Source organism: Cupressus sempervirens, chromosome 3, assembly GCF_028749045.1.
Source record: "Cupressus sempervirens isolate cs-2001-9-10 chromosome 3, ASM2874904v1, whole genome shotgun sequence".
In the NCBI taxonomy this organism is placed as follows: Eukaryota; Viridiplantae; Streptophyta; class Pinopsida; order Cupressales; family Cupressaceae; genus Cupressus; species Cupressus sempervirens.
In genome coordinates, this window is record NC_143120.1 from 211,277,840 (window position 1) to 211,292,340 (window position 14,501).

The following is a 14,501-nucleotide window of genomic DNA, read 5'->3' on the forward strand; positions in this document are numbered from 1 at the left end:
TCATTTTTAGAACTATTTTAAACATAAAGTAATTATATCAATGACATGACATGTTGACTATTTTCTTTATATAAGAAATAAAACTTAAATCTTAATATTTTTCAATATAATTTTTATTTTATTTTTAGCATTTTATATTATTATGTTCAATTTTCTATTTTACTTTTTCAATTATTGATTGTGAACTAGGATACTTATATAAATATTTAATCACAATAATTTAATATAAATATATGAGATTTTATTTTATTCATAATTAATTATTTATTAAAGTTTATTTAAGAACATTATAAAAACTTGAATTTGGTGCTAATATAGTAGGGCACCATCTTATCTCAAGCTAGATTTTCTATCTAATGCAAATAAGCTATTTTACACTGTTCAAACCACAGCGAGTAATTATCAATGTTTCAATGGGAACATTCCTTCTTTTATTTTGTTTAAACTAAAAATTCAAATGGCAGAAACTATGACGCTTACATCACTTGTTAAAATTATGTATCGTATCACGGCTGAAACGGATTTTAGGAAGACAGCCCTTGCAACGTTGTAATCGCAACGTTGTAAAAGAACAGTGCAGAATTTACACTAGACGTATTACGACGTTCTATAAAATAAAATAAAGTCGCGTCTCTTTCATACTCAATGGCATTATAATATGGCCAAAGAATACAGAACGTAAAGCTTTGATAGAGAATTGAAAAATCCAATTTTCACATGGCAGTTTTTTCTGTACTTACACTGAATGTAACATACAAGACTATTCAAACTAAAGCTTTCTAGAAGCAACCAAGGAAATTGCGTGGAATGGGCACAGTTGAGAGAAATGTCAAAATGTGCCAAAAATTGAAACGCGGTAATGTCCACAAGCATCTAAAGATAACACGAAGAAAAGTCGATACCTGATAAAAGATGTCAATTCCGAAATTTGACGTTGTACCAATTCCCAATCAATTTCACCAAACAAACGGGCCCGATATGTGCGGAAATGACTTCTCGAAAATTTTAGCGGAGAGAGAAACTCCAAAAGTATGTGGAAAATTTGATTTTGACTGCGCTTTTAACAGCTGTCTCAGAATTTTATTGGATCTACGGTTTCGCAGACAATCAACTTTTAAGAAACAGAAAGTATGTCACTCGCTTAAGACAAACGAGAAGCAACTTCCCACGCATTGCTGGGAAAAATCGTAGCGGAAATAAAATTTCCTTCCATAAATAATTAATAAACTCCGTGGAAGAGATCAAAGTCTTTTGCTCTGGTCCAGTCAAACATGCACTCCGCTATTTATCTTTAATGCGACCATTTCGTTCCTTCATTTCTTCTTGTGGTTGTGATTGAAAGGAAAAAATGTTGCTAAAGACACAGATGGATCGTGGAGTGTTGCTCCGCTTTGTAATTTCTCTGTCTCTTGTGGGATTTGCTTCTTCGACTACCAAATGTGTTCCTGAAAAGTGTGGTGATTCTGAAGTGAGTTACCCTTTTTATATTAACAAATCTGATTGTGGATACCCGGGTTTTCAGATAAATTGCAGCGAGGACAGAGATACTGGGGAGCTGACTCTATATCTTCCGGCTAATGTCTCAAAAGCAGATGAAGAAGATTCAAGAATAGCTTATTATAAGATTTGGAAGATCGATTACTCAGGTTACATTGTCATTAATTCGACTTCACTTAAAGCCTCTTCTTGTGGAAATGGTGAAAAAATGGACGCATCCAAGTGGTTTTATCTACCTGGACCGTTCTATTTTTCCATGTACGATAAATTTGTGGTTGTTGGTTCCTATACAACCGGTAATTACACATATGGGGATGAAAGGGGAGAAGCGAGATGTGCAACTTCAATTTACCCTCAAATTCCACCATATTGCCGCTATGGCTGTTGCGAAATTAGCTTTCCAGATGACAAATATGCGATAAGTTTCAGAAGCGAAGGCGAAGGCGAAGCAAAGCGAAAGCGAAAGCGAAGTGGAAGTGTAAATGGTACTGAACACTGTGGCTTCTCCACCATTATGGATCCCTCCACCTTCACCAGAGTCGACAATAAAACAGATCTATCTTGGCCAGAAATTAAAAACGCTCATTATGGTCTCCGTGTTAACTGGGGTGTCAGTGGTGGGAATTGCAACACGGCTAAAAATAGTAGCAGTTATTCCTGTTCCATGAATGCAAAATGCATGGTCTCTCCGTCAAGAAGGGGTCACGTATGCAAATGTCTCCCTGGATATGAAGGAAATGGTTACTTCAATGGCACTGGTTGCACAGGTATTGTATTTGTATTAGTGTTATGGGTTATCTAATTTCATAATCATTTCTCTCTCAAAATTCTAAAAGTTTCTTATGGTAATGGCAATGAATTTTCAGACATTAACGAGTGCCAAAATAGAACCCTGAATAAGTGCGTTGGAGCAGAGGGAGGAGGAATATGCCTAAATTTAGGAGGTTCCTACAACTGTTCGTGTGCAATGGGATATAAGGGAGATGGCTTTCACAACGGGACTAGATGTTCGTCCACAAGATTAAATGGTGTTGTATGGCCTGCAATCGCAGGTAACGGAAGTTAAAATTGTGTGTGGTTACTGGTAGCGTTATTTTAACTGTTTAACTTCGTTCTCTATATAGATTTCTTTCCGAAGAACGGGTATAACTATGATTTTATTTCAATGTCCTGTTCGGGTAAAATACACAGGGTCCGTCTCTTCTTTTGTAGTCGTCTCTGTAGCAGCGTCTCTTTTGGTTTGGTGGTTGAAGAAGCGTCACTTGAGACTTGTTGAGGCCAAGTATTTTCATCAGCTGCAACAATACATAGCTTCTACGGTGGGGAGAGAAAGCCTGAGAATGTTTTCTGCTAAAGAACTGGCAAGGGCTTCTAATCAGTATTCAAATGATATGGTGTTGGGAAGTGGCGGATTTGGAACTGTATTCAAAGGCAATCTATTGGACGGAACTCTTGTTGCCATTAAAAAGCCCAAGCAAGTTTTCAGTCTGGAGGATAAAAACGACTTTCTCAACGAAGTTACAATTCTCTCTCAGATAAATCACAGAAACATAGTGAAATTGTTAGGCTGCTGCATCCAAACTAAATATCCAATGTTGGTATCTGAGTTCGTTTCAAACGGAACATTGTTTGAACATTTGCAGTCTAAGGAAGGCTGTTTGCCTTGGGCTTCACGTCTCCAGATTGCTATTGAAACAGGGGAGGCTTTGGCGTATTTACATTCTGGAGCATCTCAACCCATTTTCCACAGGGATGTAAAGTCGTCTAATATTCTTTTGAATGAGACATTTTCTCCCAAAGTTGCAGACTTTGGAATTTCTCGTCTCATATCTGCTGCAAACAACACACATCTGACAACTAATATAATGGGCACAAGGGGTTACTTGGATCCGGAGTACTTCCAGACGTATCAGCTCACTGACAAGAGCGATGTTTACAGTTTTGGTGTTGTCCTGGTTGAGCTCATAACAGGCATGGAGCCACTAAGTGCAGAGAGGATCAGCGAGGAGTGTAGTTTGTCTAATCTTTTTCTTACCAGGATAAACCAAAACCGCCTCAGAGAACTCTTGGATAGCAAGGTATTGGAGGAGGATAATCTCCAACAGATGGAAGATGTTGGAAAACTAGCGAGAGCGTGTCTTCATTTGGAAAGGAGGAAAAGACCGTCAATGAAAGAGATCGTGGAAGAACTTTTGTGGGTACGAGATGGCGCAAGAAAGAACAAATTTCATGATAATCTACAGAGTGATGATGCAATATTATCAGAGCAGGCAAGCACTTCTACAGAATTATCCCAAACTTCATACAAGTTCAGGAGTTACACTTTTCCATCAACAAATGACAGTACGTCCGAGGAACCATTCACTGCACTCATTGAAATGTCAGCCAAATCCAATGAGGTGAGTTCAAAGGAGAGCATGTCTAGTCTATTTTAATACACTGCTGTCCACAGTGTAAGACTAAATATTATAGGGATGTAAGATAATACCATACACTAGGGATGTGACTTATATGCTACCATTTATACTAATAACCTGCCAAGGTTAGGCTGATTGTAATTTATGTAAGCCTGAATACAAATTAAGAAAGAGTTCTAGCATTTCTTTCTAATTATTTGGAGAGAAAATTGTAATTTGGTAGTATTTTTTGTACAAATTATTTTGTCAATTTTTTAAGATGATCATTTCTTTATAATTTCAAAAGTATTATGTTTTTTATATTTACAATTATAATGATTGTAAACACTTGAAAATTTTGTAATAATTATTTTGCAATCATTAAGTAATTATTAAATTTTAAACTTACATTTCCTTGAACCAATATTTTAATGACTTTTATTCTAAGCACAACCTTGTTTTACCTTAAAATTAGAAGAATGAGATTTACAATTTGTTTCAACAGAAATTTATTAATTTTTGATATTTTTGTAGAATCTGAAAAATACACAATAAATTAATCACTGTAAATCTAAGTATCATATAGATACTATTCATTTTGGTTGTTTTCAATGGCTGATGGGATAAGTAAAAATTAAAATCACAATAGTGCTATAGTTTTTGTGTCATTCTACAATGTTATTCATTTGACAAAAGAAGATTGATTTACATCAGATTTCCACAATTCATTAGTAAATATCAATTTGTTTCTAGACTCAATTGTATTTATTTTTAGTAATCAATGTTTGGGATCACACTCCGCGATCTATTATCAGAAAGAGAGAGTGCAAGAATAGAAAAAATGAATACTCTTCCTTATTCAAGATCACAGAGTATGAACACAGACACTAAAAATAATCACAGTAAAATTGTGTGCATTCATATTACTGTTTTATGTTGTACAATTTTATTTACCCTCGAACAAACTTTGTGTTCCCCACATTTTCAAACAAATAGCATATTTTCAGAGAGGCTAATAAACACAAATACTTAACCGACTTAAGCCCTCAATTAATCTAAAACTTTGTTCGCTATCGCAACACGTTAACAGTGAGCCCAAATTTAACCAGAATATGCTCGACTTATAAAATTTAAATCAATGGGCGTGTGCAGTGGCATAATTTCCCTGCAACTACATCAGTGAGCTCAAATTTAACAGGATATCTCGAATTTTTAAATTTCAACCAATGGGCTTTGTGCAGGGGCATAATTTTGATGCAACTCCAAAACAAGAACATTTACAACATAAACAAACTCTACTGTCATGTCAAAAAACATCTATAAATTAGTGCTTTCCGTAGCCCTATCACAATTCAAGATAATTATGAACGTATCTCTCAGATAGCACTATATAAGAATCACACCATAGGAAGATAGAGTCCACAGAAGAATGACTATTGACTTTCAACTTGTTAAATAGTGGCTGAGGCTTTGAAAAACAGAGCAACCTACCCGCAATACAACAGATGCAATGAAATTATTTTACTTATACTGATTTTTGGGTGAGGGGTTATACTTAGAGTAACGCTATAATTGAAATACATGAAATTGTTAAGTGTTAATAATTCCCACAATTTCTATCATTCTCTGTTTAAACTAGCTGAAATCCAAAAAGTAATATTAAATTGTGGGAAAAATTACTAATAGATAATAATATTTTAATTTTCTTGGCTGCTGATTAGTCTGTTTATACAAACAGTACTATTTTTTTGGTGAGGGGTTATATTTTTAGACCACCTCAAAATCTACGAGTTCTATCTCACAATCTATGAGTTCACAGAACTCTTAAAACTCTGTAAATGTGGAAAAGTTGAAAGGTTAGATTTCAGCTTTTCAATCACCTACAAAATTTGACCAACCACAAATTTCCATATACAAATTAAAAACTGTAGATGTGCAAAATTAACCTAAACAATTACTAGACCATTCCCCTAAAGATGCTACATGCTACATCCCATTTGTCATGTATCCATATAATATATATATATAAAGTATTTTGACCACCGCCTTAAAATATCTCTTTTATGGTCAATATACGTCCATCTTGTGGGGCTTCCAGATCATAAATAAAGGGAACGCGGTCTGCGCCCGCTTTTCGAAGGAATCCCGTGTAATTGTCAATTCTGGTTACATCGGTGTTGTGGTTCACGCGGATACGTGCCTTTCATCTGGCCATATTGACTCGGAGAAAGGAAGTCATACCCCACTTTCAATAGTTCTTACTATTTAATATTTTAAGTTTAAAATCAAGTGTTACTGTGATGTGATATTTAATCAGTCTGTCTAAATATAATTGTTAAGTGGCATTATCTGAACAGCAAACTAAATCCATATCTAAATGTATATATTTTCAACTCTTCTTATATAATTGAAATTTTAATTTTGTATTTAACCCATTTGTAGATAAATATTTTGGTATAAGAGACACCTCAAATTTAGGCTTTTTGTAAATTTATTTTCTTTTTTCCCTAATATTTTCATTCTAGGATATCGATCAAGCTTTATAAAATATAACTTTATTTTTTTCAATTATAAAGAATTGTTCATTCATTTCATTGAAGATAATTGGAAGATGCTGATATATTTTTCATATTATATCATTATTCTTAATATAAGAAAATGGATAAAATTGAATACTGCTTGATTACAATCTTGCTAGAAATCAAAAGTATTGTGCTTTTAATTTCATGTTCAGTGAGGTGGGGTTATTGTTATTGAAACAATTGCCGCAACTCATAGTATATTTCAAAAAAAATTGAACAAATAAAAGAAGGTAAATGAATTTAAAAGGATAAAAAGCCTAAGATTTTTTCAATAACAATATTATACAATAAATAATAAAAACTTCTAAAATTATTTTAAATATGATCATATTCTAGAACTAGAAATGAACAAACAAAAAATGGACTAAAATATTTATAATCATAGCTTTTCTTCCATTAGATTTTGTGCATTACTACATATTGACATGCTCCACTAATTTATCCTCATTATGCCTTTTTTTTTTTCACATTCTGCTTGAATCCTATCTCCCATGTTTCCCTTTTTCTTCTTCAATACATTCTTCATCGTTTTTAGTTTCTAAAACTTACTCCTCAAAAAAATGGGAATTTAAGTGTTGGGTAGAATCTTTTGCAATGCTCAACTTCCAACATTTTTGGTAAGAGTTGCATAATTTAAAGCCTCAGAGTGCAGAAAGTATATGTTGCTGCTACTCCCTTGCTTCTATTGCTTCAACGTTTTCCTCCCATTGCCATGGTGAGTATGAGTTGAAGATGGTAAAATTTATAATTTTTTTTTTATAAAATGAGTATTTTGACTATTGCTATATAGTTAATGAGTGGAGGTAAAAAATAAATTATATTCTTAGTATTTATTTACGGGTTCATTTTATCTTAACTAGCACTTACATCTTTGAAGGGTGCAAGGGTTAAGCTGATAGTATTGTGTTGCAGGAGCAAGTGCTGGGCACAAGAATAAATTTTTGGATTGCAATTGTGATGGTGTTTAAATATTTTGTTATTATTAAATTTTAGGGTTTGCATTGCATTTGGGGTGGTGTTTAATTTTAGGGCTTAATTTAATATTGTGTTATAACTTTAGTAAAGGTTTAAACAAAACTTTTATGGGTTTGGTGGTTGCCAAAACCAGTTCTTAACTGTTTGGCATTGTTTATAAATTCTCTCCGAAATCTTTTGGGAGAGTATGATTTTAGATTTCTTTTCCTGAGAAGAAGGCTAAGAACATTGAGTGGATTGTGAAATTATTTTTGTTGTGCCCTAGATAGATGAAATAGAAATATTGTGGTGGTTTCTTGTTATTTAGCTTTATGCAGCAAGCCTCAATATTTTAATATTGCAAATTGATGCACATCATCTCTATTGACTTCTTCTAAATAAAATAGTAGTAGTATTTATTCTATGTGTAGAAGTCATTGTTGCAGAAAACTGACTCACAAAAGGTTTTGAACGTCAATTTGAATAGATATGCCTCTTGGTTACGTGAACACCATGTAATGTGGCCTGAATGTGGTGGAAAGTGGGTAGGAGGAATGTACAGTATTTATTTCATGGCCATTTGCAGGAACAGGCTGAGAGTTGAGGGATCATGCATGTGGTGAGGCAGCATCTCTATGTGCTTGCCATGAATGAACACATGTAACCTTAAGGTGTTGTTCATATTTGGTGTTTTCCCTGTAGTTTTCTTCAGTTTCTTCTTTCCATCCAATATTGAGCCTATTATAGGCTTTGTTTTTGTTATCTCCTCATCATAATGTATATACTAAATGATGTTATTGTGTTGTTAATGTTAAAAATTTATTGTTCTATGGACAAGGCTCCCTTATTTTATGTATAATTATATATAGATTTTTTTGCATCCTAATTTTTTAATCACACAAAAGCATTGTTAGAAAAAAATTAATAAATGAAACTCCTCTATAGGATGGTTCAAAATATGATATATAGTTTGCTATCTTCTATCCATTTCACCCCTAAAATTGTAATACTATGATTTATTTATGGATCTCTATCCTTATCTATTTTTATATTCTTTTGTCTATATATAACTCACAAACTCTCCCTATATGTCTCCCTATCGTCACCTCTACATCTTTCTTATTCATAAACATACATAGGAATTCCTTTCTCCATTTGTATCCCTATTTTATATTATATCCTCCTCTAAATTATAAAGCTATGTAATCTACTTATCATTTTCCATGTGTGTATCTTTAACATATAACCTAAAATTAGTTGAAGCAACAAATATTCAATTATGAATTTTAATTTATTCATATAAAATTATAAATATTTCATTACTTTAATAAATTCTATAAAATTAAAAGAAAATAAATAAATCTATAAAATAAAAATATATTAGAACGAAACATAAGTTAATATTTACTCTATGGAAGAAAAATAAGTGGCAGTCTAGTAAAATTTTATTATTGTTAAATTGTGTTATCTCTTTCACACTTCCCATTTAAATTAATTGATTTAAAGGAAGAGACATTGCTGCAATATTTGAATTTGGGCAAAATGTCTCTATTAGAATGTTAATTCACTCGCTAATTGTCAAATTTAAATCTGAACTTCTCTAAATCTATATATATTATTTACCTCTATTCTAAATAATATTTTTAATTTACATTTTTATATAACCAATGTCAAGGAATCTAAAATTAAACATCTCTTATCTCCTAAACTGCCTCTCTAGCTCTTTGTTATCAGAGCCTATAATTAGCTGCTATTCATGCAAGAGGGTTGACCAATGACATGTATATAATTGAATTATATAGAATGTTGAATTTTAAATTTAAAAATGTGTAATAAAATTATCATCCATCATCTTAAAAATAAAAATTAAAAAAATATTAAAACTAGTACATGCAAAAAAAATTGAAGAGGCAAGAAGAATTGTAGAAAAATGATGTTTCTTGTTTATTTCTTGTTGTTGGAAGCATTGGACAATAATTTTATAAAATAACATTTCGTAAATAAGGGAGGAGGGAAATCTAAAATTAATAGAAGAGGTAGGTCGTAAAGTGATCCCCATACATCATGTTAATTATGCTAACAACACTCTGTTAATGCAAAACACTTAGATGGAATTATCTTTTTTCTAATTATCTCTACATTCTTTCCATTTGTTGAGCAAGGATTCATAAATATTTAACTACAATTAAGAATTTAAAAATATCAATAGTAATTCAGTGAACTCAATTAATCTAATCAGTTCATATGTAGTTTCGATAATTTAAAATGCTCTGGGAAACTTCTGCCATACTATTAGTCAATAATCTTAATTAAAGAGTTCAAACAACTAGTGAATCTGCATAAGTTACCTGTAAGTGTTTAAGAATAATATGCAACCACTATGTACATGAAAAGATGAAGAGATTTGTGTCAATGATAGATAATTTTCTAACTAGATCTAATAATTTAGGGCTCTGTTGTCTTGATTGCATTGCTTTACCCGCATTCATCATTAAATATTGCTCAATAGCCTTAAAGCCATTAGATAGGCATACAACTACATATTGTTTGAGGAAAATTTATGCATAAGATATTATAGGCATCAAGTAATTGATTGAACTGAATCACCAGTTCAAATTTGTGATCACTTTCATTGCTTCCTTGGTGATAGATTTTACCAAATTGCACATTGAATTTACTCGAGAAAATGGAAGTATTGTTGCTCTACCACTTCATCCTAACTCACCTAGATGGACTAATGAGATGATTTTAATATTTAATGACACCATTGTCTTATTTTACCAAACAATCTGGTCAATGTCTTCCCAGGGTAAGAGCTTATCAGCTAATAATGGGGAAAGAAGAATATTTTATCTAATTAAGAATGGTGTTGGTGTAAAATATCGAAGGGGGTGATGAATATATATATATATATATATATATATATATATATATATATAGAGAGAGAGAGAGAGAGAGAGAGAATTACTTCGACAAGATATTTTTTCTCACTATGCTAGAGTTTTTTTTTTCTGTTAGGGTTTCATGAAATCTTTGAGTTTCCTTTTATATGGCTCTCTATCTAAGCTTTCCTTTTGTGTTTACCACCTGTCAAACCACATTTATTACACAAACTTTTAGGCTAGTTTATAATGGCCTCGATCAGTGGTGACCCAGTTGTTGATAATGGTGTATGTTGCTACTTCAAAAAACCATGGCACCTCCACTAAAGAAATGTCGTCACAAATTCATCCTAAAAATCTTTCACGAGGTAATCCTAATATTATCCTTCCTTTGCAAGAATTTGATGTTGTATGTGATTGGTTAGAAAAACATACCTTGATAGGGTATTTTGTGGGAAGGACTCCTCCTGAAGCTATGCTCGGAGAATGGGTTAACAAGAGCTAGACTTGTCATGGAGTCCACCTTGATGTTGTGCAAAATCTTACCAAAGGTTTTTTAAAAATTTTCTTTGCTAACCTATCTCAAGTAGATACAATTTTTAGCAATGATCCTTAGTCAGTGTGTTCCTCCCTGTTAGTTTTTCAAACATGGTCGAGAGATTTTTACTATTTCTAATGACAAATTTTTTTGGGTTTCTATGTTGGTTCAGTTCCTGAGTTTACCCTTGCCATGTTGGCTTTTTATTGAGTCCATTGCCAATACTCTTAGAAAAGTTATTAAAAAGGAAAATGAATTATTTTTCAATGCTTGTCCTCAAAAATGCATATGCAATGAGGTTGATCTCTCTAATGATCTTAAGGATTTTGTGGAGATATAGGTTGGTTCTCAAACCTTCTCTCAAAAGGTGCTTTATTTGAACCTACCCAACACCTATTATAGGTACCAATCAATAGAACACAAGATTAGGGATTTCCCTTTGGCTATTCTTAGGATTAAACCCCCACCTAAAGAGGCCTCTATCAAGCCAGCATAAGGGAAGGAAAAAGAAGAATAGACCACTATTGAGTGCAAGGGAAAGGCTCCCTCGGCTCTTAAATAGTCATATGTGGTTGTTATTTTGGTTCCTCCTATTTCAATAGGAGCACAAACCTCAGCCATTGTAGGATCACAACTAATTTTTTCAGAACCAACCCCTAGTGTTTCACAGGTTTCAAACCCTAGTAGTTCCCAAGGGATCAAGGTGGCCATAAGGGCTAACACCTTAGTTGTGATTCACACTCCTTTTACTGCTTCCTCCATTGTTACTTAGAATGTACAACATTCTTGCAGTCCTCCTAGATGTGCTAAAGAAACAAGAGGAGAAATGGCGAGCTATCAGTCCAAAGGATTTTCCTTCTAGATTTAACCAAGTTTCAACTTTCTTGCAAAATAATTACTCCTCTCTCTAGGATGAGGAAGCCATTGAAGAATTTTAATGAATATTTTATCATGGAACATGTGAGGTTTTACAAAACTCTTCAGAAAGTACTATGTTAGGGATACCCATTATAGACTTGGTAATTTAGATTTTCTCTATATACAAGAAGTTAAAAATCTCTAATTTCATGCTTTCTTCTGCATGTCGCATCATTTGGTCAGATAACATTATGTTTTCCTCTTAGCATGATTCTAGTAGGGGTGGTGTAGTTATTCTAATGTCACCTCGTCTTCATTCTGTTATTATTTTGCATAATTTTGACCCCATGCACAAAATAATTTAGCTTAAATGCTTTCTATCAACAATCATTCTTTTGGAGTAGTTAATGCTTATGCTTCCAGTGATGTTGTGAAAGATCTCAATTGTGGGGCTAGATGGCTGACAACTTGCCTCTAGCTACTTGGGCTATGTGTGGTGACTTCAATATGGTTGAGCTGGCCATTGACAAAGACAACATTTTTCCTTTTCTTTAGACAGCTAGGGAAAGGGAAGCTTGGTAGTACATGCATAATAAATTGGGCCTTTTTGACTGCAATACTAATTGCCGCCAGCATAGTGGGGTTTGGCACACTTGGTCCAACTTTTGAGCTAGCTCTGATTGCATTTTTAAAACATCTCAATCATGCCATGATTATTGCACAATCCTTTTTCTCCTTTTCTAAGGATTGAGATTTACCTATCATTCCTTTACTAGATGTGATTTTATTAGACCACTATCCCATTTATTTTTCCATTTCATGGAACATAGCTATCTAGTGAGTTTTCTAGACTTAATTTTTCCTCAATATGTCAGTGTTGATGCATGCTTCCACTATTGCTCATATCCTATGTGTTTAGAATTTGGAACGTCTGTATTCTCAGATAGAGTAGATTTAGTGGTGGAATGATGCTATTACTAGAACTGCTTGATTTGTTCACATCTATGGGTGGTAATTAGCGGTTTTAAGATGATGGTCTTATGAGTGCACTACCATGGCTCTTAAGAAAGCTTCTGAGGCTCTCACCCTTAACCCTTTTGCTGTTGATTTGCAAATTTAGCTAGCCAAACATTGTCATGAAAAATAGGTTGCAGATAATTATGTTGCTCAAGGGGCCTAAATCAAAGCTCACCTCCATTCGTTGGAGGTTGGCGACAAGGCTTTGAAGGAGTTTTTCCAGGCTCTTCTAGCCCATAATACCAATTTTTGGATTAAAAAAATCAAATAAGGCACTTTTTCTCTCTCCAATCTCCCTAACATCTTGCAAGTTTTTGTTCACCATTACAAAAATATGTTTGCTACACAGGGAAATTTAGTTGCTTGAGAGAAAGCCCTTAGAAAGTGTACTTTTGTTACTCTAAATTGTCTAGTAGTCAAGCAACATGATTTTTGTAAGTAGCTTCTCACCATCTAAGACCTCAGGGATGTGGTTTTTCCATGGATGATGACAGGTCCCCTAGGTGTTATGGGTTTTCTTGTGAATTTTACAAACACCTCTGGGAGTCTATTGGTCTCAACCTACACAAAGTTTATCTTGAAGCCTATCATTCTAAAAGTTTAGGAGCTATTATCAACAAAGGAAATATCAAATTCATACTTAAAGCTAGCAATCCTAAGGATATTTGTAACTAGCAGCCCATTACCCTACTTAATGTGTCTTATAAGATCACTACTAAGACAATTTCTCTTAAAATTCACCATCTCCTTTCGTTAATTATGCAGCCAAAGGAATCTGGCTTTATCAAGTCCAGGTATATTCTTGATAACATAATTGCTATTTAGGAAGGCATAGAGTGGACTCACAAATCCAATCAGCCATATGTATTTTTAAAAATTGATTTTTCTAAAGCCTTTGACCAAATTAAATGGCCTTTCATTTTGGCTATGCTCCAAGCTCTTTGTTTTGGTCCCAATTTTCTTTAGTCTATGGAGATACTTTTTGGAGATGCTAATACTTGTATTACTATCAACAACTCTCAATCTAAAGCCTTTGGGCTCTTTTGTTCCATCTGACATGGTTGCCCTCTAGCTCCAACATTATATGTTCTTGTTGATGAAGGGTTTGGCTACTTGCTAGCCCACTCCGTTTCTTTTGGTTTGGTTTGTGGCATTTCCTTGCCAAATTCCTCTTCCTAGTTTGTCAATGGACACTTTGTTGATGATTCCTTTCTCACTCTTTTGGAGGTTGAGGAAGACATCACTAATGCTCTAAAATGCCTAGAAACCTTTTGTCAAGCCCCTAGCTCTGCTATTCAATCACACAAAATGCTCTGTTATCATCAATCCTTTTTTCCAAATCTACCTTGGCTTGACCAGTTTGAATGGAAATGGGTCATGCACAGAGATATTTTCCACCTTTTAGGAATTTCTTTTTCCTTACAAGCTTTGCTAGTTGATTTGTGGAATGCTATGCTTATCAAGATTGCAAAGAAGCTTGCCTGTTGGCTTACTAAACCCCTTTCTCTTGTGGGAAAATTTTAGATTTTCTCTAAAGTTTTGATAGCTATGCATGTTTTTTATTCTTCCTATTGGGCTCCTTCCAAAGCCTCTTATCTAAAATTAGAACAATTGCTCTGTGATTTTCGTTGGGCTTCTAGTTCCAACCATCATGGCTTTCATAGAGTTACTTGGAATTTTTTTGTCTCCCTAAAGAGTCTAGAGGCCTTGGCCTTCTCTCCATGCAAAAGCAAGGCCTCACTCTTTGTGCCAAATAGATTATACATGCCATTACTGG

At 33.7% G+C, this 14,501-nt stretch overlaps 1 protein-coding gene across 1 annotated transcript; it reads left to right on the forward strand.

The window, feature by feature from the left end:
- Window positions 1-1,260: 1,260 nt before the first annotated feature.
- On the forward strand, window positions 1,261-4,139 carry LOC149565567 (wall-associated receptor kinase 3-like). The gene is made up of 3 exons (XM_089817159.1): window positions 1,261-2,264; window positions 2,364-2,549; window positions 2,689-4,139. The coding sequence occupies exons 1-3, from the start codon at window positions 1,349-1,351 to the stop codon at window positions 3,930-3,932; spliced, it is 2,346 nt and encodes a 781-aa protein (XP_089673285.1). The 5' UTR covers window positions 1,261-1,348; the 3' UTR covers window positions 3,933-4,139.
- The last annotated feature ends 10,362 nt before the right edge of the window (window positions 4,140-14,501 follow it).